The sequence below is a fragment of the Rousettus aegyptiacus genome, unplaced genomic scaffold (assembly GCF_014176215.1).
Source record: "Rousettus aegyptiacus isolate mRouAeg1 unplaced genomic scaffold, mRouAeg1.p scaffold_m13_p_12, whole genome shotgun sequence".
NCBI lineage: Eukaryota > Metazoa > Chordata > Mammalia > Chiroptera > Pteropodidae > Rousettus > Rousettus aegyptiacus.
Window position 1 is genome coordinate 75,135,956 of NW_023416287.1, and position 25,557 is coordinate 75,161,512.

At 41.7% G+C, this 25,557-nt stretch overlaps 1 protein-coding gene across 1 annotated transcript in view; it reads right to left on the reverse strand.

Moving 5' to 3' along the window:
• The window catches only part of SKOR2 (SKI family transcriptional corepressor 2), a 38,986-nt gene extending 14,916 nt beyond the window's left edge, over positions 1-24,070 (reverse strand). Inside the window, exons 1-6 of the mRNA XM_016148417.2 lie at positions 23,784-24,070; positions 18,993-21,631; positions 17,930-17,993; positions 17,492-17,566; positions 7,024-7,089; positions 6,543-6,641 (exon numbers count right to left, since the gene is read on the reverse strand). Coding sequence (XP_016003903.2) covers positions 6,543-6,641; positions 7,024-7,089; positions 17,492-17,566; positions 17,930-17,993; positions 18,993-21,581 — 2,893 coding nt within the window. The 5' untranslated portion in view covers positions 21,582-21,631; positions 23,784-24,070. The remainder of the gene's footprint in view (positions 1-6,542; positions 6,642-7,023; positions 7,090-17,491; positions 17,567-17,929; positions 17,994-18,992; positions 21,632-23,783) is intronic.
• Between the last annotated feature and the right edge of the window lie 1,487 nt (positions 24,071-25,557).

Consider the following 25,557-nt stretch of genomic DNA (forward strand, 5'->3'; position numbering starts at 1 on the left):
CCCAACCTTTTTGGCACTAGGGACCGGTGCTCCTATGACAATCTAATGCTTGATAATCTGAGTGGAGCTGAGGCAGTGATGCTAGCGCTGGGGAGCGGTTGCAGACACAGATGAAGCTTTGCTCAGTCGCCTACTGCTGACCTCCTGCTGTGTGGCCTGGTTCCTAACAGGCCAGGGACTTGGGGACCCCTGCTCTAGGGTGCCTCTGACCAGGGTGGTAAACTGAGGTGGACTAGGAGTGAGCGGCTGCCTGAAGCTGACCTGGCTGGGGTACCGACCTGGGATCCTAGAAGATGTAAAGGTCATTCAGAGTGGAATGGTGATAATTAGCCCTTATTTAAAGTCATGCTCCTGCTTTATGATGACATGTTAAATATAATGATTTAAGTTAAGATGAAAAAAACAAAGCCACTAAAGTGTTAGAAAAAAGTGATGAATTCTTTTATAAGATTGAGGTGGGAAAAGGCATTAAAGACAAAAACCAAAAAGGGAAAGATTGATAGATATGTGATTAGACAGAAATTTTAAACTTTGATATGACAATAAACTATGACCAAATTAAACTCTTGAAACACAAAACATCATAGTCAACATTTAAAGGCAATTTACACAAACAAAATAATATTTGTGACATGACAAAGAATTAATACTTTAGAATATAAAGAGTTCATATAAATCAATAAGAAAATGAACATATCAAAACATATATGAGGAGAGAATATAATGAGTATTCACAAAATGTACAAATGGATGACAGACAGTGAAAAGTGATTAACAGCCCTAGCAATGAAGGAAGAGGAAATATGAGGTACCATTTTTTTTTTCCATTTAAGTTAGCGACAATTAAAAGAAAAGACAGGTGGTGTTCCAAGGATGGAGGTATAAATTAGTACAGTCTTTCTGGAAAGCAACTTGAAATTACATATCAAGAGCTTTAAAAAGTTCATACTCTTTCACATTGCAATTCTTTTAGGAGTTTATCCTAAGGAAGTAATTATGGATATGTGCAAAGGTTTAGTTACAACGATGTTCATCATCTGAAACTTGGATAAACTTCAATGTCCAACATAAGAGTAAATTTGTGACAGCTGTGTAGTAATGCAAAGATGCTCATATTAAGTGAAAATAAGGAGGGTAACAATATGGTGTGTATAGTATTTCCTTTTGTTGAAAAAAAGGATTTAATATACATTAACAGGGCCAAAACTCCAGAATGTTACCATTGTTTATCTCTAGGTGACAATATTATAAGTGATTTTCATTTTCTTCCCTTTGTATTTCTGTACATTGAAGGTTTTCTACAAGAAGCATATGTATAAACTTTGAGTCACGAAGATTGTTAATTGGCAAACAGAAAAAAAAGAACATTTTTATTATGTTCTAAAGGTTGATGAAAGCACAATTTAATTGGAGATGAAAAAAATCATTAGGCTGATAGCTCGAATGTAAATCACTTAAAACAGAACTATTTTTGGAAAACAATGGTATAAAAGGAAGAAGCAGAAACAAGCGCTGAGCCCCGTCTCCCAGCGAACTCAGGGGCAAGGGCCGTATTGTGTTAACATGCACAGTGCGAAAAGCCAAAGGGTTTTCCAAACAACGATAACAAAAAAGTACCCAGCCTGCATTCCTAGGACCAGAAATAAGAACCGACATGGTACATCTGGTTCACCCAGTGTATCCTACTCATCAAACAATAGGCTTTGGGGCTCGCTTTGTTTATACAGTCTTCATTTTGTTACTGCTGCTTTTAAATGACTCTTGTGACTTTTGACTGGTACAGTGTTTGAGAATTCTGCCATCTCTCCTCTTCCAGAGGTTACTACAAAAAGAGAGAGGAAGGATGGAAACCACTGAAGATAGAATGAATCAAGTAACGGCCACAGATGACCAACGGGGTAAGCGTATTCAAATAGATGAAATACAGTTTACTTTTAATATGAAGTAAGCTTAACAGTAACTTGGAGGAGCAATTCTTTATAAGAATCTAAAATGATGATATGGTCAAATCTACTATTTAAATTTTTCATAAAAGCCCCAGTCATTAGGCCTTCCCTGTCATAACCAACTGGCCTTTCCACTCAGTTCCCTCAAGTGCCATGAATTTGTCATCAGACCTGCAAATCCAAAGACTCAACTCATAAGCCCTCACTAATCTCCTTTATACAATGGATTTCAGTGATCCAACCTCATCCTTCATTGTCAGTTTTAATCTCTTTGAATACAATGCCAAAATTTACATTAATCATTACCGAGAATATGTTAGGTATCCATAATATGCCAGGTGCAGTGTGGGTAGAAACAGAAGAACACCCTTTCCTGGACCAGCTTGCAAGGCTCGGGGATGGAGAGGAGTAGTATATGAGAAACAAGCCGAGAGGAGTGGAACTAGAAATAAACAAATAGGGCCTAAGCAAAGAGTGTCTACTGCAACGGTAGGAAGCCTTCCTGGGGGTGGTAGAAGGTAAGCTGTGTGCCGAGTAATGAGGAATACCTCGACGAGAGGAGGTGAACTGGAGACACCCAGCATGGAGAGGTGGAAAGCAAGGGGAGAGAGCAGTCTGCAGGGTAACTGGAGCTGTGCAGAGGGAGAAGAGGAAACAAGACTGGAGAGGCAGGGTGGGCCAGTTATGGAGGGTTTTGAGAGTCAGACAATATGATCAGCAGTACAGAATCACTACACCTTCTTGAGTGGAAGACTTGGAGCCAATGTAGAATTTTAGGAAGACTGGGTGAAGGGTAGCTGGAGGAAAGGCTGGAGCAGGTGGGGAAGGGAGGTGAGGACCCAGTGACATGCAGTCACACGGGAAAGGGTGGGAGGGGCAGGGTGAGTGCCTTCTTTATGCGTAGCCTCATCCGGCAACCTTTCGGCAGGTCCCAGGTTCAGGGATAGGCTCTGAGGTTACGCTAGTGGCTTGTGGGAAGAGTGAAATGAAAAAGGAACAAATGTTATCACAAAGGAAGGATGCTACAGGAGAAGGGGAAAGAAGAGACTGATGCACTAGGGAAGGTAAAAGCAATGCAGTGGCACAAATGACTTAAGGATTTATAGCTGCAAAACTGATTAGACCAGTCACTAGTGGGAGAGTTTGGAATGGTTGCATGTTGGGGACAGGAACTCTAATCACTTATTCTTGTCCAATTAAACATGACTGTCATTGCAGCACATTTGACCAGCTGTCCTATCGTCGTCTCAAGGCGACCTTTACAGGGGTGAAGCTCATCATCCATTCCCTCCAAACACTTATTTCCGCCCAATTCTAGAATGCATTTTTTCCACCTTTCCTTAGAACACCCTCCCTACCTCTCTTCTCATGTCTTATCCAATTTGTCAACTAAAGGACATGGTCTGGTATCAAACCAAGTTTCACTGCCTGTTCCACTCTCTGTAACTATAGCCCAATAAATCTCTAGAAGTTCTGGCTTCTAATGTCAGCTGGTTTACTATAAAGTCCCTGCAGGACTGTATGTATCAAACTTTAAAATGGAATATGGCAGCAACAACTCACATTACTATGTATCAGTCACTGTGCTAAATACTTTATACATTTCGCTCATGTCATCCTCTCAGCAACCCTTTGAGGTAGGTAGTAGCATTGTTTTACTGTTGAAAAAGAGTTTAGGTAACTTGCCTAAGGTGACTCAGTAGGGGAGTCAGTGACCAAATCAGGAGCCCTCGCTACTAAGCTCCTTGTGCTTCTCTGCCTCTGTCCTAACGGCAAATGCCTGTCTGGCCCTCCTGTTTTAGCTTCTGTCCTCCTCCCTTATTTCCCCACTGGGGTCTTGGAGAATATTTATGAAGAGCAGCTCTGGAAGCTCCCATTCCAGCAAGTGGAGAGACACTCTTGTTTTTTTTCCTCCTCTCAATCTCCGTCCTGTCCTGCTCCCCACACACTCCCTTTTTGAGACTTGCTTTCTCCTCCTTCCTTCTCCTCTTCTTCCTTCCTCTGATCTTTATCCTTACCTTTATTCATTCCTGTGGTGCCCATTAACTCTCAGAACCACAACAAGAAGCCCAAGAGAAACTCAGAAATTTGGACCTGTTTTGGAAATGCTTTTCTAGAGCTCAATGTGAATAATTTCCTCCTCCTCCTCCTGCTTCGTTATCCCCGTCATCATAGCAGTTTATCCTATGCTAGCGATATGCATGGCCTTTCATGTGGAGCCTCTCATTTAGTCCTCTCATCCTCCTATGAGACAGAAATTATCTGGCCCATTTTACAGTTTCCCAGGTTCTACAACCAGGAAGTAGCAGGTCCCAAAGTGATCTCAGGTCCGGTTGATTTTTAAGTCTGGGTTTTTAACTGTCACGCACGATTGCTTAGCCTAGTTCCCCAGTGATTTAAACAAATTGGATTTTAGGTGTCACGCCTGTGAGTATCTGTCCACCTCCTAGGAAAAAGCTCTGCAAAACACCAGCTGCGATTCCTCGATGCTTCCTTTTCATGTGGCTTTACAAAGTTCTGTTTTCCCCTTTCCATCTAAATCTGTCTGCCAGCCTCACAGCCTCTCACACTTAGTTAACCAACACGTAATGGGCATCTGCTATTTTCACTGGTGTGAAATTAACTGCCTCTTTGTGGTGTGTTTAAACCACGCATTATTCAAACTTGTACACACACACACACCACTTCCTTGGTCAGTGCAGAACAGTGTAGATAAAAAAGAGGAAAATTTTTTTGTTGTTTAATTGAGGTGTTTCGTATATGTGGTAATCACAGAGGATTCATCTGAATTCAATTCAAAAGGCTGAATGACAGGTCTGAATCAAAACTGGCCAGATGTACTATAACATTTTAACATAAAAAAAAAAAAGAAACATGTACATGTATAGTAGAACAGTTAATAAGGAAAATTTATAAATGATGAAAAATTAATTTGTTCAAATGATTAATTATCTTTTATTAATGGGATATATTACGGCTACGCTGGCTTCATAAAAGGGAGGTGGGCACTTGAGGGATTCAATGGGCTTTGACCTGCTCTGCTGAATCTAAAAGCAGAGATTTGTAAACTCACCAATTAGATAAACATTAGCTTATAGGGGAAACTAATCATTCAATGTTTGCTCATCGCTGCAAGGAACAGTACATTCTGTCTTAAGGTCCACTTTTAGAAATTACAGAACCCTGAATCCTTTGTAAGTATCTGCTTTTTTTTAGGTTTCAAAGATATTTCAAATGCATTTCGCTTTTTTTCCAAAACTCCAAATGTCATGATGTTCCTAATATACTATCAAAAACTATCGGCCATTCTCCTCCCTTCAGTCTTATTCCAAGCCTCAGCAAGCATTCTCCAAATTCAAAATACTGAAGCCCCTTGAGTTCCAAAGCTCCTTTGTGGGTATACTAAGAGATCACAGACTTGGCAGGCCCTGTTGCTCCTCGCGATCAGACCTCTCTTCTGTTACGCATCCTGTTTGCTTTTACTGTGCAAAGTGTTCTGGTAGAACTCAGTATGACATATTACCAGGAACTTTGTACTGTTCAAAAAAACTACCCGAGAGGATACATCTTTCAATTGTGCTGACGATTACATTGGAGAAGCCCTGGTGAACGCAGACCTTCATGCTCATATTATTAAAATTGTCATGAATACTGAAAAATCTTCTTTCAGATGCTGGTCTATGACTTTAGCACAGAAATTGCCAACATGCATTCTGTGATACCTGGATTAATAAATAAGGAGCATGCCGACATTCCAAAAGGTGTCCCAGAAAAAATTCATATTGAATTTACATAATTAAAAATATAAGTTTCATACTATTTTCTTTCTAGCATTCCCTTCTCTGGAGAGAGGAATACGACCAAATAAAACTACAAAAGGCTTGAAAAAACACTATTGTGATGTAGTTGTCTGAATGAGACCCAAACCCAGTCTGGTGAATTAGAAATCTGGCCACATACATATGGTCCTTCTGTAATTCCAGAATTATGAGAGTAGAACCAATAGTTTTTACAGTACAATATCTCCTACCGCCAATGTTGGAATGGGATTTTGACATTAAATATTAATGGAGAATCTAAAACTACTAAATTATACCAATTTCAATTAAAATATGTGTACATTGAATTGTTAAATTTTAAATCTTCATATTTATACATATCTCAAGCACCAAACAGCTCTCCAGCTATCACTATCTGAGGATAAAAATTAATTGTTCTTTTGTTTTTCCTACCTTAGAGAATAAAAATACCTAAGTAATTCTTTTTTAAAAAATACATAATCTAAATATATCTGAATATTTAAATACATCTACATATTTAATGGTATATTTGCATTCATATTTTAAATATATACAATATATACAGATACATATATACCAAATACAGTAAATACCAAAGGTTTTGTAAGAAATTTCATCTGTGAGCTGATTCAAAGCATAAATAACAGACTGAAAATTCCAAATATTTAGACAGAGACCACGGGAAAACCAAATGGTGCTTTACATAGTCGCTTAATACTTCCAAGCACACTGTTAAGCCTAATAATAGCAATGCCATCAAATATCGTAATGCAATGAAATAAAAGTGATTTCTTACTGAATACTGGGAAGGATGTATTTCCTTTTAACACTTGGAATTCTTGTTCTAGTCGTCTCCGTAAATCTATTTGTTCAAATAAAACCTTCTGAAGTTCTTCTAATAAAGAAAAAAATGAAGAGTCATTTTTACTAATCTTTACAAATAACTCTCCAGAGAACTGTTATATATGGCAATTTATTATTATAAGACAAAATATTTTACCAGTTTAAAAAGTGTTGCATAGACATAGGATAGATTTTGTGCAGAAATCCATGAATATAAATCAATGTAATATATTATTTTAAAGTATTATATTACAGTGTCATGTATTGATTGATATGTATGCATTAATCTCAATTATATCCACCCAATGGTCCATATATTATTCATATGTTGCTTGTCAAGCTTAAAATATGGAGTAGAACAAAAATATCCTCCTATTATCTCTATAGTCCTTTAAAGCTAAGAGAAGTTCTACAGAATTAAAACTTTGCTTTACCTTTCCCCATATTTTCTACATCCTTTTTGAGTGAATGAGGTGAATTTGTTTCTTGTGTGTGTTCACCTTAAAAAAAAAAAAAAAAGGAGAGAAAAGATATTAGTTCTGTGTAGGCTATTCTCTGAAAATTTTTCTCTTCATTTTCTTTTATATCTACAGTAGCGCTTATTATTTAATATAACTTGAAAGTGAAAGTCCTTAGAACCAAATGTCCTCATTTGCTTGTGTACAATTCCCCTGAAGCATGGCGGGGAGCTAGAGAAAATGAGGGCACAGTGTACATACGTAGCCTGTGGTGGCAGCTCTGAGAAGGAGATTCCTGCTGATAGCCCCCCACTTCCAGCCGCCACCATCATCCACCCTTTACAACGAAAGTAATTGCTACAATGGGCAAGAGAAGAGGTTGAATAGTCAACATTTCTGGAAGAAATCCAATTAAAGTCCCTCTCCTTCCAGGAGTGAAGAAGCCTGCTGCCAGTTGGGAGGCCCTCAGGACTAAGGCAGCAGACACCTCCTGCCATCTTGGACCAAAATTTGGGGCAGTGAAAAAAAAGGGGGAGGAGGCTTTAGCTGTCCTTGGGAGAGCCTTTTTAAGCAATTTCCTAATAACTGGTAGTATTTTTTTTTTAAATCAACCTAAAACGGAGATGTGAAATAGTTATCTTATGTTACTTTGCAATATTCACATGCTTCTTAACTATTTGGCTTTAACCAATAAAAACTACATTGTGGCTAAAAGTTAAGATTGTTTTTCTTACCTATTTTACTTACGTGCTAACTAGAGTGATGGCAATGTTAGAAAATGTATTTATCCGCACTCATAGTTTGAGTCTACATAATCCAGAAAACAAATAAAACAAAGAACTCCAACCATTCAACTTACCAGATTTTTTTTTTTTTTGCTTTCAAATTCCAACCTGCTGTCTGCAACTATCCACATAATGTAATAAGCTTTCCATTTTCATCTAAAGAGGTGTGGTAGTACAGACAAAAGTGCTCCAAGATTTCATAAATTCCCCCACCCTCCCTCCCTCCCAGGTTAGCTTCCTCCTATGTGTCCCTGGAGCTGTTTGCTTACTTGTCTTCTGCACCTGCTAGGCGGTATGCTACTTGGAAGGTAGGAGTCTGTCTTTACTGCATGGCCAGTGCCTAGCAGAGTGCTGCACACATAGTAGGTATTCAATAAAGTGTTTTCATTTGTCACTGAAAAAAACCCTAGAAGGTTATAAATCCTAAATTATAGCACAGGCCAGAATACATCACTTCAATTCTCTCCTCACTATTTGTTCATTTCCCTTTTTCAGCAAGAAATGGAATGTAATGGCTCTGGGCACTTGTAGGAATACTGGGAGATTTCACTGTCCAAGTAAAAATTCATGCAAAGAAAGAGACAGAATTTCTCCCCAAAGCAGCAGCCTACAATATCAAGGACAGACAGGAAAATCCTTAATATGATATCATAAATGGCAATTCTGCATTCCACCTGATGATCATTAAGAGTATATGTGTGCAGGTATGCATGTATACATATATGTGCATATAAATACATATATATAAATATACTATGAAAATATTCTTGCACATGTGTATAATTACAGGAAGGCGCTTCCCTGCCCCCCATCATTAGGACAATAACATCTTTGACATCCATGAATTCCTTAATGCCAGGCATTTTCTCTACTATTTATATCATATTTGTACAACCTCTTTCCCTACTCTCATCTTGGGCATGTCCTCTCTCTACAGGCTTTCAAACATTAATACCTTGGCTTTCTTCTCCACATGATAAAATAATGAGGAGATATCTGTGAAGCACTCTAAATATAGGCCTTAATATAATTCCTATAAAATACTACTACCTTGAAGAACAGCAACATGAAGGTTGATTACAAATCATAAATATGTAAACCAAGAAAAGTGGTATTTTGAAATGAAGGTGCATATTTTGTGCAGTTTTTCCTATGTTTGCTATAGTCTCTCACCTAAGTGAGACCAGTTAAGTGAGTAGACCTTTCATACTCACATGTAGTATCGAGTCTGAACAAAAGAAACAAGCATGCACAGACTTCTTTATCCATTTACAGAGAATAATGAGATTTTATCATTCTAAAATTTTCCCGACCGCTCAATACATGATTTAAATGAGATATATTGTTTTTGAATAGGCAACTCTAGAAAACATGCTTATTGCATTATTGCAGATTCTTTTCAATTCATTAGCGTATTTCGTGAACTGTTTATTATATTACATTTCAATTAGATAATTAAATTTAAAAATGAAAATATGATACGTTAAAATGCATTCCTTTTTCACTTCACAATTAGGAGCTTTCCATAGGTATGAAACCATTATACAAATGGCTAGCAAATGGAAACCGTATTAACCCCAGACAAATCTACTGATGACATTAATAATAAGCTTTTCTTTTCATCAGTATTGCAGGAATTTTATTAATATTTTACATCAGTGCTATTTCAAAGAGATATTTGCTGTAATTTCTGGGTAACATCTGCCAATTTTGAGCTTAGATTCAAATGCTTCATTTACAAAGGGCTTTTAAAAATGGGTAAATGTTAGGTAAATAAGGAGCACAGACGCTTCAGCTGCCTTTTGTATATCTGGACTGTTGCCTTTTGTATATTACTAATCTGTAAAAACCAGATTGTTAATGGTGGTTAAAAATGACCTCTGGGAGCCGGAATATGTTTGTTCACTATTACTGCTAATGTTTTCCATCTGGTTAAAAAAAAAAAAAAAGCAGTCTAATACTAGATTAAATAAATGAGATTTAGTTGACAATGAGCTTCTAAGTTTTATAAATATTCCATCAGATTAAATGCATTTTATTGTTCCAAAATTAATGAATGGGTTTGGAGACACCCATTACATTCCCTTTAAAAAATTACAAAAGGCAGCAGGGTGGGGGACATAGAGAACTTAATTGTGTAGAGATACAGGAGAGAAAATTATAACATGGCATGAACATCTTTCTTGGAGGTCTAGTCTAAAATATATCTTGTCAGACAGTCAGGTGGCTTAAATTTGGAGAGTTATGGATAATTAGGGTATAAAGTGCATCCTATGGATTGATATGATTAGAAGATGCTACTCAGAGATGTGTATACACCAGCACTCCACAAGTGCACGTTTGCGAGGCTAGTTCCTTACGGCCTGCATTCTTGCCAGTGAGTCTGGCTCACCCTGGAGAGTAGAAGCAGCTTCAAGTCACGTCAGGGAAACTACACCTTGCTGAGTGCAGTAAAGTCCAAAGAGCTTGGGGCCACATGGTTCCTGCTTCCCTGGTCTCTCTGGGGTCCTCCAGCACCAGGTGGTCCCATATTCTAGGTGAATGCTTTACCCCTCCCTTGGCTCTGCCCTCACACAGCCATCAGAAACTGAATTACAAGAGGGATGGATGTGACGATATGTCATGTTTAAGCAGACATGAGCAGTAAATAGGAGATAAAGAGGAGACTGCAGTATCCAAAGGAAAAAGAACCAAGAAAAAGCCAATAGATTCATTCACTACCTTTTACAGCACAAGGGCAAAATTTTCTCCTAAATACTATGTCACACCTCTCTCTGTTTAAGAACCTGCAAAGTCTCCTGTGGTCTACACCGAAGAAACCACTCTAAGTTCCTCCCTTAGAGCCTCTAGGCTCCCCCATGATCTTGTCCCATTTGGCTGAGCTGAGCTATCTTTCTGTACTACCAAACACCAACCCTTTACTCAAGTTGGACTTATTTCTCACATCTGCTGGCTCTGCCTGTTGTTTCTCTTGCCTAAGGTGCCCACTCCCCTCCTCTCCCTGTCCATCTAAAATCAGCATGGCACCCAAATCCCTATCCTCCTGGAAAGCCTTTCCCAACTTCTACAAATGCTGCAGATCCATTCTTTCCTGGGCTGAAGCGCTGGGTGCTGTTTGTCTTTACTCTGCCACTATGTATCCGATAGTCTGGCATTTTACAACAGATGTCTAGTCTTCCCTAGCTAGAAAATCTGCTTTCTGAGGGCAGACAGATCCTGCCCCACAGATCTTATCACCGTCGGACAGGTAACCCTTATCAACTATTGTTGACAATACTTGGTGGAAAACATCCAGAGAAAATATTTCCTTTTATAGAAAAAAAGTGTGTTATTTAATTGTACACTCAAGGGTAAATGTAGTCAATGAAACTATTTCTGTTTGGGGCTGTGTCTATACACAAGGTAACACGGGTACTCTAACACTGGGATGAAGAATAAAACATTTCAGTCAAACATCCAGTTGTTTCTACAGTCAGTGGGGACTCGTGTGCTGCTTAGTGTGTTCTGGTGCAGAGGAGCAGACTCTGGAAGGGAGAGCATAATCTGCTAGCCAAGCTACGAAAAGTCTCTGCCTGTAGCTCCCAGTGCACTGTCATGCCCTCAGTACTGGGCAGGGGTTCTGCCTTCTCCCTTCCCAGCAGCCTCAGCAGGGGGCCTGGGCTCTGTTGGACAGAGATTCCATTTACAATGTTTAATTCCTAAAGACACTCTGGATTTTAACGAGAAATCTTAGTTTTATAATCTGGATTTAATCTAGATTTTCCTGAAATTTTTATCTCCTCTTTCATTAACAGTCTATTTTACAATTCGAATGGGCTCAGTTAATCTACAGTTAGCCTAACTAGGATATTTAACAATAACCAAAATTTAGCACAACATATGGTTTAAAGAGGATTTTAAGAACGCTTTGCATGAAGGCATTAAAAAAATCAATTATACAGGAAGCAGAATTAAATAATTTTCTCCTCTATAGGTGGGACATGAACTTCTGTTAATTTTTTGGTGTTAAATTCTACATTTAACTCTTCCCCTGTGACATTCGGTATTTTAGTGAGGTCACAGAACAGAAAAGAAAAAAAAATCAATATCATTAGAGAGGGTATGCTACAGAATGAACTTACTAAATATTAACTCCATTAGTAAAAAGAAAAAAAAAGGAGCGAGGGTAAGATTAATATCTGTGGGGTTATAGTAAACTGAGGAGTTATAGCAAACTATAATTTATGACCAAAATTTATTGTAAGTTGCATACACATTGCTTCTTGAATCAAATATCTTTGATTAGTGAATCTTAAGTTCATTTAGAATTCTCTTGAGTTTTAGAACTTGTGTTGTCAATTCATACTATTTATTTTTTTCCAGAGAGTTTTTCTTTGTCCTTCTGTTTCCTTGAGTCTCATATAATTTTTAAAAAGTCATAAGTAAGAAGGGATACTTTTCATAAATAAAAAGAAACTGATATCTGAAAATATAGGGGTTATTTAATTCTGAAAACATTGATTGAAACACCTCAAAATTTATTGTTCATAAATATATCAGTAGTTATTTAATGGTGGCTGGTTTTATCACATTTTATAGCTGGATAAACTGAGGCACAATGTAGTTAAAGGACTTACCTAAAGTTATCTAGTATGTGAGAGAATTAAAATTCAGATCTACCAGTTTACAGTTTTTCTTTTTTTAAAAAAAAAAATCATAAGCATGTTTGAAAATAGAATGGAATAATAAATCAGAGTGCCTCGTCTGCTATATATTCATGAGAAGTGTAACTGCTTCTTACTATTCTCAGGAATCCATCTACAGCATATTAAGTACACTAGAGAATCATACCAGTGAAATCAAATTGATTTTAAAACTTCTATACATATAACAAGATGCAGCCACACTTAGAGTCCAATGGTGCCGGCATTTCTACAATAAAGGGGATTGAAATTGGGGATGAGTCCACTTTATGAGATTTCCTTGACCTGCAATAGCTTTGAGCTGCCTCACCAATTTACCTCACTGCATTCGATTTCAAATCACTTAACTTCACTAAAGTTATTCAAAACAGATATGCAAAACCTCAGTCCAGGATTGCAAGAAAATGCTGCCATTTATTTTTTGAGTAGGTAATATTTTGACCAAACTACCATTCCCCTAATCTGTTTTACTTGGCTTTAAGCCATCTGTCTAACTTTAAGGAAGCCTATAGATAAAAGTTCTACTGGCTTCTGGGACTTTGGGCTACTTAAAATCTTCATGTTTGGTACCTCTAATTATATAGAAGTACAATATCTGCTGTGTGTAAGGTTAATAACCATTAATAGGGAGGTTTTTAAAAAATCATTTAAAAATGTAATATCTTTGAAATTGCTGAAAAGTAGCTACCAGTAAGGCTGAAAGGTGAAGGGAGGCTAAACTTAATTAAAATGATGAACTAAGAAATTAGCTGGAACTAAGTATTGCAGCTAAACTGATTTTGTAGCAGGGATCAATTAAAACAAGTATCAATCATTTAAAGATAGTCTACATTTTAACTTGTTTAGAGAAAGGTCACAGAAATTTCTTGATAAACTATATTTATGACTGATGGGGGTTGGGGGAGGCAGAGAAATTCATACAAAAATTAAAAATCGCTTACTGACTTCTTAGGTGGTTTGAAAAGACATTTCATTCTTTTATGTTATACTGTACATGTACCGAAATAAAATACTAATATTTTCCAATAACAATGATTGAACTAAACGTAGGCTAAAGGACACATGGTTATATAAACCTTATTGGATGGTATTTGTGTAGACTAGGATTATAGTATTCATGCTACATTACAGCTGATCTGTCTGTCCCCTCCTTTTAATTGGAAGCAATTTGAGAGCAGGAATCACTGTTGATTCTATCTCCGAATCCCCAAGCTTAGCAAAGTGCCTAGTACACAGTAGGCACTCTGAAATGTCTGGAGAGTAATTGAGGAAATAAACAAATGAATGCTATCATGTACATGTGAAAGTTAACACTTGTTACATGGGGGAGAAATGACTCTATTCACGAGCAGGGCATAAAGTATTCTACTGTTACCACCCCAAAGCAGCTAACAGTGTTCATAATCTATTTTGCTCCTCTGGATTTTTGACAATTTGCTAAACAAATGAATTCATGGAGTCTGGCTCCAAGTAAACACATTAATACCAAAACATAGGCCAGTTGGGTGCCTACTCAGAATTTTCTCAAGCAAGTGTACATTTCGATGTGAAGACCATCAACTAATCTTTCCTATAAGCAAGGACAGAAGGAGATATACCAAGTCTCACAGCACCCCAAGCTCCTTAACAAATCTTGGTGTTTAAAACATCATCTCCACATGCTCAGCAAAGAAACAATGAGGATAAAGTTCTTACGGCCCATGACCGAAGATAAATTTAACAAAATACATTCTTCATCTGAACATTTGTTCATTTCAATAAGATGTTTTCATCCCGTCTACCTGTTTCCCATTCAATACAGGATAATAGTATAATATAACCTAGTACTTACGTACTTCCATGAAGAATATGAGAATGAAATTGTAATATGGAAAAATCAATGCGGAACAAATTTCTCTGGGAATCTGTATCAAATTAATTATTGTGAGCAAGGGACTTGTAATATATCAATAGTATGACTAGGTGTTATTATCAACATAACTATTGACTATACTGCCCTGAGCTCCAGGCACTGTGGAAATTTTATGTGAACACCGATCCTGACTGTACTTTTCCTTCCTTCCTTTCGATATCTGTATTTTCATTTGAATATCAAACAACAATGGATTCAGTTATTTTTATCCACTCTGGCTATCAACCTTTGGGTTCTGATGACTTTTCAGGGTTTACTGAACTTACTAAGCGTGGGGGAGCCAAGTGCTTTCCAAGGCTAGGAGGAACTTGTTTTCAAATGAAACCAGCCCAGCCACCCAAATTGGAGGATGATGACGAAGAGAAAGTCAGTTTCTAACAAATCTACGGAGACTATTAATATACATGAAATGAAGAGAACTATATAGCTCTATGAAGGAATCAGAAAGTTTTAATGCATTTAGATTTCTAATGGGTAGGCACATTCATTAAAATGTTAACTTAAAATTTGTATGACAATTATACATACTAGCTGTTACTGCAATGTAGGAAATTAAGTTCCTAAAAAGAGATATTTCGGATTGTGGAATTTGGATTTTCTCACTAAATCTATGGAAACTTTTAAATTTAACAATTTAAACATCAAACTATCCCATAGTTTTGTACAAAACTAAGTATCCTTAAAAAGCTATGTTGATTTTACATCTTTTATAGAATACTTAAAATTTCTCATTTTTATTTTCTTTAAAATTTGCACCCAAATAGAATAAGAGTTTAGCATGGGCAGACTTATGACAATTTCTGTCTTTCTGGTTTAGCTGAATGAAGTGTAAAATCTGGTGCAACTTCTCTAAATGTGTTATTTTATATTAAATACATGTATATTATAATTTGAACTTTAATATCATGAGTAGCCAACTTTGAAATAAAAACCTCCAAATTGAGGCAGTCAAAAACAACCTTAAAATTAATGCACATAAATTACAAAGTACTAATTTTAACAAGCAACACTAAATTAAAAGCTGTTCTAAAATTAGTAAATGAAAAGTGGGGTCCGTGTCCTATCTCTATATGGGTTACAGTCACTGCTACGTGCAAGTTTTTTTATTTTATTGGAATTTGAGCTTCATGGCGCCTCCTCACAAAATGGGGTCATACATAAAGTAAAAAACAAAATAGAAATTCCTCCCAAAGTAAGTTACTGACAGTGCCACTAGGATGTAGCATTGCTTTCCAACTCTCTTTCTGAGCTTTGTCTATTTTGGTAGAGAGGAATGAGATATCTCTAAGTGCTAGCTGTACAACATTGGCCTAGCGAAGGTCTCCATCCACTTCAGCTGTTGAAACAGCCCGAGAGAATTTGCATGCACCAGAGTACATATAGACTCCCATCTGTGGTTTCCAGGCATGAAAGAAATTGGGCTACTTTTAAATCTATTTTTAGCTATACAGAGCCACTAAATATCATTTGATCTGGGGCTGAGGAATATTTCTAAAATTGTTTTTTCATATTCATGAATGTGTTGTTTCCAGTGGCTATTAATTTCTACACATATCAAACAAACAAAAGCAATTGACTATCTAGAAATGTCTGGGAAATGGCTAGATATTATGGAACCAATCAAACAGAATTAAAAACCTGTGCATGTGCGTGCGTGTGTGTGTGTGTCTGTGTGTGTGTGTATGCGCGCGCGCGCGCGCACGGGCAAACCCATTAGAAATTCTTTGGTAGCAATCCTTTACATTTCAGGCCTCAATTTTGTGAAATATCACAGTAGGAAGGTGCAAGTTTCCGGGGAAAAAATCGCTGCTTTTCTGATTTTACATTGTACACTATAGGTTTTAACAGAAAAATCCACACTTAACCATTTTATCATATTAGACACTTAGAGCAAATTTGTGAAAGATAATTTTATGAATTTTCAAAAGGGCATAAGGCTTTAAGGTGTGGAAGTGATAATAATAAAAACACTTAAAATGTGTTAACAAACAGGTAAAGCCAGAATGCACAAAAAGCCAACACTGGCGTGGCCACTAACCAATAATATACCACAATACTCAGTATTGCCAACCAAAATTAGATGTTGATCAATATTTACAGAATACATTCACATAATCATTTGGAAATATCTTACAATATACAGCTTTCTTCCCATGATATATAAAGCTAATATTTCTCATTAAAACAGGTATTTGCCTTTTGCCATTTGAGATATCGAGAAGTTTCCTTCATGAGAAAATAAAAACGAAGGTTTGGAGACCTTTTTCATTGTACTTTGCTGTTATATAAGATTCCTTTAAGATCCTATTTTCTTTATTTCTGCTCCCCACACCACTCTTTCTCCCTCTCCCTCACTTCCTAGCTTGCTCTCTCTGTCTCATTTGACAGGCAAATTTGCAGACATTGCCGCAGGATAACAACCTCGTTTGACAGTCAATTAACCGTGAATAGTCAAAGCCAAGGCAGTTTGCATTACATAAATGGAAAATTAGATTCCTTTTTCCCAAGAAACAAAACCCTCTCCTTAAGACACTGCAATAGACAACTTAGTATCAAAACTTCTAATCACGTCTTTCCCAAACCCCTTGGAGACATTTAGCAATCAGTAAAAGGTGGTTTCATTTAATTTGTATAATGTAATTTTTGTAAATGTATTATACATTTTGTGTAGAGATCATTATCATGGAGATAATATAAATGTTGGCATAGATGTCATAAAACACCTTTAATGTCTTTCTGACAGATATTAAAAGCAATAAGCTGTGATCCTTTTTAATGGAAGGTTTCTAAGAGAACATTTCAATTATTGTCATTTTATGCTTTTCCAGCCTGTTTCATTGTGTAACCTGATATATTTCTGAATTTTCTTCTGAAATATGCCCAGCAATTAATAATCTTATTGCTATTAATGTCACTGCTTTCCCATTTGTGTTTTTCTTAGTTATATGTACTAGGAATTGTTTTTCATCTTTACCCTTGTACTAAATATTCACTCTTTTGATTATGAATTTCAGCTCCTCTTTCTGTCATCTGACTATTCATTTCTCCTATTTGTCTCAGCCTACCTGATCTTTCTCTCCAAAAATCTCCTCCAGAAGCATCTGAGTCTGTGATGAAAAAGCTATGCTCCTTGTTCTTATCTAGAATCAAACAAAACACAAAATCTACAAGTGATCATACTGATAAGTGGGAAACAAAGACATTAAAAAATTTTTTAAATGCATTTCTGTATTTGTGTATATTTAGAGTGCTGGCGCCATTTAAATGCAAAGAGATGTGCTGAGATCGGGGCAACGGCTCTGTTATTTGGGAAATTGAAAGTGTTTGGAAATTGCAGAAATGCTACCCTTTAAAATGTAAACTGTAATATTACAAAAACACCATAAAATTCAATGGATAAAAACCCATAGAATGGTAGTGGGTGGGGCAAGAGACTCTAGGTATAAATCTCACAGAAATGGTTAAATGCAGGAAAGAAAACTTGTGGTTTATTTTTGTTTTACCTGAAAAGTTGTTGTCGTCTTTTGCAGATAAAATAACTTGGTTGTTTTCCTTAGTTTTCTGATTCTGTGTGGAGAAGAATTAGACACACAAATCAATGCCTGGATCAAACCATATGCTAATGTCAACAGTCAGCAGGAAGAAGCATCAATAAAAGTGACTCCATGGGGTCTCAAGAGACTTCATTTTTGATGATTATCTTCTTTGAACAGTTGTTGTACTTATATACATGCGTACAAATGTAGGTACCTGCACTATCCTTTAAGAAGTAATATGTTAATCAAATACACACCTATTATATACTCTATACGCATACACACATTATTTGTCAAATCTACAGTAAATTAGGGACAGTCACATCATTCTGAGTGTTTTCTATGCACACTTGAGTGAACAGTGAATGATGAGCCATTTAAATTTAACTTTTGTCTTTGGGGTCCCAGGTAGCACATTCATGAGGATGGAGATTGATTTGGGAGAAGCCCATCTTGCTGAAGAGTCTATCTTTTGTTTACTGGACACAGTATCTTACAGATGTGTGCATTCTGGTTAGAGAGCTCTGGGGTTCCAACCTTGATTCAAGCATTCAAATAAAAGTGGATTTAACTTTTAAAGTCAATGTATTTAGATCCTTTTTGGGTCATGGTGGGGTGAAGCCCTGAACTACAGAGCAGAAAGGAGAAAGAATGGATTATTTAGACTGCTCCAGTTTTGTGGTTTCACAGCTCTTTGGGGGGACAACTGTGCTCAAATGGGGGGAGGGGCGGGGCAAAGGAAACTGATGGATTAGAGGGAGGACTTGGTCTTTTCCAACTTCTATAAGCAACCCACTTGAACATAGGAGGGAATAGAGGCCCTTAGAAAGGCTTTGTAAGAAAGAGACCAGAAACCGCACTTTTATGGGGGACCACCGGCAGGAAAGAAGCCCTCCCAAACACACTGAATATTTCATTTCTGTGGGGAAATCTGGTGATTCATCTTTCTTACGCATATGTAACCGATTCAGCCTAAAGGTGCATTTAAATAATAATAATTAGCTTGAAGGCGCCTAAAGGGGATATTTACATCTTTGTAGGAGGGCTGCTCCTCCAGTGATGGATGGCGGACAGGACTGCCCGGGCTGCTGCTAGCGCCGCTCGCTTTTTGGGAGGCTAGGGGCGGGGGTGGGGGCGGGGGCAGGTCCGAGGCCCCGGGGTCACCCAGTTTCCCGTTTTCTGGCAGCAGCCTGGAGTTCAGGGCGAGTGGGAAAGCGCCGGCGGCGGCCGGCACGCGGTCCCGGCTGCTCCCCTTCTCCGACAGCCCTCGGCCCTGAAGGAACCGGCCGCCCCCAACTAGGGGGTCCCCTAGCAGGACCCCGGTCTCTTCGTCTTCCTCCTCGTCGTCGTCGGGGTCTCGACCTTCCTCCTCCTCCTCCTCGCCATCGGGGGGTTTGTGGCCCTCCACGTCCACCTCCTGCTCTTCCTCCTCGTCGTCCTCGTCCTCGGAGCTGTCCTCGCTGGGGTAGCTGCAGCTGGTGCCCCCGGGGGACAGAAGGCCTCGGTGGTGCGGCTGCGGGGCCAGCGGGGGCGGTGGGGGCGGGGGCGGCGGCGGGGCCGGGTGGTGGCGCTCAGAACCCGGCTCCTCAGGCTGCGGGGGCAGCAGCAGCAGCGGTGACGGCGGCTGCGGGGTATGATGGTGGTGGTGGTGGTGCGGGTGGTGATGGTGATGGTGGTGATGCGCTTGGGCCGAGTGTGGCGCTCCCGCTGACGCCCCGTGCAGCTTGGCCAGGCTCTCTGCATCGTCCTTGCCGCCCACCGGCCGGAAGGCGCTCGAATGGTGGTAGCTGCCTCCTCCTGCCTTTCGCCCCTCCAGGAGGTGCGGATGGTGGGGCGCGGGCACGCGGGCGCCCGCAGGGCCCGCTCCGGCCGCCGTGGTCCCCGCCCCGGACACGCCGCCGGGGTCAGCGGGCGGCGTGGAGCCCGCGCTGCAGTCCCCGCCACTGCCACCCGGGGGCGACTCGAAGAGCGCTTCCCTAGCGCCGGCGGTGCCCGCAGGAGGCGGCGGGCCGGAGCCCGGGCCGTTGGCCACGACCGGAGGGGGCTGCCCCGGCGGGGGCGCAGCATCAGCGCTGCCACCCGCGCCGCCGGGCTCGGCCAGGTCCAGGAAGGCCTGGCGCAGCAGGGCCGGGCTTTCTCCGAGCGCGCAGCCGAGCGCCGAGGGCGGCTGCGGCGGGGGCTGTAGGTAGGTGGGCACGGGAAGCCCGCCTGGGGTCCGCGGAGGCCAGAACATGCAGAAGGGCGGGTAGAAGGCGTCCTTGCGGCCCGCGGGCCAGAAGAGGCCCGACAGGCCGGCCTTGGGTGCCGGGCCCGCGGCCCCCGCGCCTCCCAGGGCCTCGACTGCGGCACCCGCGTCCTCCTTCTTGTGGCACAAGCCAAAGGCGGCGGCTGCGGCAGGAAAGGTGTAAGGGTGCGGGAAGAGCCCCCCGCAGCCTGGAAACTTCTGCAGCACTCCCCCGAACGAGCCCTTGCTCGGCACCGGGATGACGGGGTAGCTGCGCGGACCCTTGGCGCCCGCCACCGCGCCCGCGCCGGCGCCAACGCCAGGTACGCAGCCGCCCCCGGCGCCGCCCCCTCCCGCCCCGGCGCCGCCCGAGGCCGCGGCCACCGAGAGGCTGGCTGCAGCGGCGGCTGAAAGGCTGGCGGCGGCCACGACGGCCGCCTCCTGCAGTGAGTCATCGTCGTCGTCGAAGCGCGGCCGCTTGTGATGGGCGTGCGGCGCACCTGCCAGCTCGGCCAGGGGTGGTGGCGGCGGCGGCGGCGGGGGCGCCCCCAGCAGGTGCGGTCCCAGCAGCCCCCCGCCTCCGGCCACTGCGGCTGCCGCTGCCACGGCGGCTGCCTTCACCGAGCTAAGCGGATGGCAGGCAGGGTGCGAGCCGGGCTGGGGCAGCGCACGCTTGCGGCTGCCGCCGTTGAACATGGCCTTGACGTCCTCCCAGGCGAAGACTAGCTCGTCCTGGGGGCTCTTGTCTGTGAGCTTCAAATGTCGGCGCCACGAGTTGAAGTTGGCTGCGTCCGGCTGTGTGTACTTGGCGTCGGGCGTACGGTGGGAGTGGAAGATGAACTTATTGGGCGAGAAGTACATGTTGCAGTAGCTGCATTTGATGCACTTGGCGCGCGAGCTGTTGTAGCGCGCGGGGATGAAGCTGCCGCGGCAGCCCCAGGCACACTCGTGCGACACATCGAAGGCGAAGTTGTCCGGCAGCTTGGGCGGCCTGTTTTCGCCTAGGAACGACTTGCACAGGCGCTCGGCCTCACGTTTCGTGATCATGCCGCAGCGGCGCGATGAGATGGGCATGGCCCCAGCACGCCGCAGGATCTCCAGCTGCACCGGCGTGCACTGCACGCACGTGATGCCCAGCGCCACGCGGCGGTTGTGGATCTCGTTGTAGCTGAAGTTCTTGAGGAGAGTGTTGGAGATCTGCGCCAGGCACAGGCGCTCCTGCCCGTCGATCACCAACGACACGATGGGAATGCCGTAGAGGATCACCTGGCCCACCTGGTTGGGTTTGAGGTTGGCGTGGCCCGGCCGTGGCTGGCTCAGCGCGTCGGGCTGGAAGGCGCTCGACGGCGATGCCAGCAGGATGTCGTTGGGCCCCGGCAGTGGGCTGGAAGCCATCTCCTCCGCCGCGGAAGCCCGGGCAGAGCCCTCCGGGTCTGTCTTGGAGACTGGAAGGGAAAGAATCAAATGTTGACAAAAGCCTTTTCAGTCTAAAACAGAGGGATGGGTTGAGTCCCTAATTGATGAATTATAATAGCTTCCTTGATTTGTTTAAGAAATGATTATCACTGGGCAGAGGGACCAAATTTCAGACAAAAAAAAAGTAATCTCTTAATTTTCTTCAAGGTCTCCCTTCTGAAATGCACGGACTTGAAAGAACTTTTTTTTTTTCTGTTCTAAAAATCCAAATTAAATTAGCTAAGTGTCACAAGAAAAAGTCAATTCCTAAGAAATTCAAGACCTTATCTTTGATTTATAGAAGCTGTTAGAATAAATGGCATTTCCGCTGGAAATTCGGAAGAAATGATGACAGTTGTAACTAGTACAGATTATACAAGTTATGGAAAACTTGGGCTTGGCCATTAAAACTCAAATTTAAAAAGAGACCATTTGCTTGAAAATAGATTGATTTTGGTTTACAAAACCCCAAACATTTTTAAAAGTGATTTTTGTGGTATCTGTGGTTTCCTCGGGGGAAATTTACTATGGGTTGATACACAGCTCATTAAAGCAAAACGAAATCCCTTCACTCTCATCTTTGCCATTAGATATTTTCATACTGTAATTACATTTTTTTGGAAATGTGGAAAAATGTACAAAGCTATAAGCATGGTTGCACCAAAAATAGGGTGTTGCACTTTCAAATTTTCAAAAAGCCACTTGCTGAACGGAGCGGTTCTGGTTTCAGATAGGTAGCTTTAAAAGATGAAGTTGTCGACCAGAAGACATTTAACAACTGTTTTTCTGTCATTTCCATGACGATGAACAAATAAGGACAGGCAAGTGTGTTAAGCCCAGAAACAGTGCAAGGAAACTAACAGTTTTGGCGAATCGTTATTGACAGGCTTTAAACGGCAACTTTAGGTGTAAGGTGAACCACTTTCAATGACATTTCTTTTTCTGATCTATGTAGATATCTCTATATCTTTGGGGTGCGTGCCCGCATAGATAGATAATCCCTGGACTAAGTAATCTGTGGAGGCACTGAAAGTGGAAGCTTTGGGTTGGACTTGCAGTAAAATTCCTATGATCTCTGGGATACCGTAAGGGGAAAAACATTCAGTAAATTAAAAATACGGAAAGAGCAAGTGAAATAAACCTTTGTGACAATACTGCTAAGTTGAAACAAGCAAAGTGGCTTATTCCCTAGGAAAGCAGACCGTGACCTTTCCACAGCGACATGTCATGTGAGGCACAGCTACTAAGGCTATCTTTTGCCCTGGAAAACCACTGCTGCCCTCGCATCAACCATTCACGGACAAGTACACTGGAGTTTGTTATTACAGCGATTTCAGAGGATACGCTATCTTATCCCTTCTCCCAAACTGTCACATTCTTGCCCTCTGTGAGCCTCTGAGACACCTATCCCAATGCTTTTGCCTTGCTGCCCTCTGGATCCTCATCTCTGATTACCATCCGCAGCCTCCAGGAAGGTTGAACAAACCTCAACGCGATCAAATGAGAGGAGAGCCTGGCTTGTCACTTCGGATGGATCAGAGACAATATTTCTAAGAGATAAGACATGAAATGGCTGTTCGAGGTACCGTGATACCCAGGCCTGACCCAACCAGCCCTATTTCGCCAAATGGCCTTTCAATGCTCATTCCCCTCCCAAACAAGATTCTTATTATCTTAATAAGACCTTGGGATAACGTGAACTCTCGCTCTGGGGCAATGGCTCGCAGCAGGCCTGGCCCTGGGCGGGAGCTGGTTTAGCGTTAGAAACCCACATCCTTAGCAGCGGGAGACTGAGTAAAAGTGTTTCCTCCTAGGTGTCCTCCACTTTCACCCAAACCCTCCCAGAAACTCCTGTCAGAGCAGAGACACAAATAAAAGGGTTTAGGATGGGGAATTTTAAAAAGAGAGTGAGGGGGAGAAGAGACAATTAAAAGTTAGTTGAACTGAAAAAGGAAGCTTTCCAACTTCGTTATTCTATTCACGAGCCAACGACTCCCAACTTAACTCCCTGGGCTCCCAAACCAATCGCCACGGAAGCCCGCTGCTGCCCCTTTCCTAACCTAGAGAATCCCACTGCTGGGGATCTCAAATAGTGAACCGCGAGCTATGCGCCCAGTCAGGGCAGGCTGGTTCCGGCAGTACCTGGTGACCCCTCGGTGTCTTTACGCGCCTAGCTGTCGGCCCATCTTCCGAGGGCGCTCGGAGGCGAAGCATCCAAGCGGGTCCTCGAATCCTGCGGGCGGGATTCCGTAGGGCTCCGCGTGAAAATCCTGGTGCTCGTTGGCTCTAATGGCGCTCGAACCCCGGCCGGGGGAGAATGATAGCGTGAATTGCGGCGGGGTGTCTCCTCCACCACAGAAAGTGTGGGCTCACGGAAACCCGCGGCAGGCGAGCCCCAGGTGGAGAGCAGTCTGACAGCGCCTTTCTCTGTCTCTGAACTCGTGTCGGACCGAGGGGACGCCACCCAGCGGGCAAGGTGACGTCACCGTCTCCCTGACACTCCACATTAAAGGGCTGGCATGTTACAGGAAGGGAGGGGGAAAGGGAAAGCGAGAGCGAGTAACATCGAGATCCTTTCTCAGCAGGCTCGAAAGCCAACACCTAACCAACCCGTAATTGACTAAAACCTCCCCAGCCCCAGAGCAAAAACTCAGACATCGTGCTGGAGCCCAGTAACTGATCTAGGAATGGAAAGGCGAATAGACTGCGTGCATCCGGGGGACCCAGATCCTGGAGGCCCCAAATTCTAGAAGGACGTCCCTAAAACGACTGTATCCCTGCCCGTTATTGTCCCCTCCCCTCAATTCTCTGAGCTACCCTCCTTCATGAATGATCCCTCTGGTATACGGTACAAACCAGTAGCCTCATTTGTGTATTCTGAAGATAGAGAAACCACAGTCAGCCAGGGAATAGAATAGCTTCAGCGCCTCGTTTGAAACACTGTGAAATGAGAGAGAAAGAGAAAAAAAGGAAGTTTCATATGGTGCACTCAGCCTAAAAACTTGGAAGGAAGCATGGAGAGTGCTCTTACTTTTGAATACACATTTGCTTTTTAGGACAAGATAGAGCCAGTGTAGCATTCTCTATTCTAGAAAGTGTACAATCAAGTGAGGCCCCCCAAGAGTGCATGTGTGCACTCATCTATCAACTTCATTCAGAGTAGTTCTTTAACCCATGTTTTAACACCCAAGCAGACCACCTTAGCACGAGGAAAAGGTGAGACAAGAAGGCAGAAAGGCCTCCAATCCTGACCTGCTGTTGAGCGAGTTGCCAATTCCTCCAGAAAAGTAAATTTCTCGGGGAACTATGTAGAGGAATGTCCTTAAAAAAATAAATAAATAAAATAAAGACAACTAGGATGAGACAGAACCATTCCCTATAGATTCTCCAGAGTGAAGTGCACCCTAGGATATAATGAGGCATCAGTATATTGCCTCCTAATTAATCGGCTGTGAGGAGTCAAAAATGACCACTCCTAGTTTATCAGAAAGAGAAGAAACTATCTGTTTAGGGGACATTCTATGAAAGATACCTGCAGGGGTGGGATTGGAGAACTCTTTAAATTTCCCCTTTGCAATCATAGCTGAATTCTCAATTGCTGCTGGTGAGACACGCAGACTTAGAGTTGGACAGTCACATTGCGGCTGATTGAACAACTTCTACTAACCGGGAAACCCAGTCAGACTCCATTACAGCATCAACAACAAACCATCACTAAGTAAATACAAGAGTGAAAATGTGAAATCTTAACGTTTCAAAGGTCAATGAAACCAAGGAGAGTCAATCGAACAGAAAAGTGAGGGATACAGGGTTTGTGGCTATTTTAAGTAATATGCCAAAAATAGAGTTTCAAGGCCATTAATTAACTGTAATGTTTATTTGGGCATAAGTTTCAAATGGCAGTGAAATTTTTTTT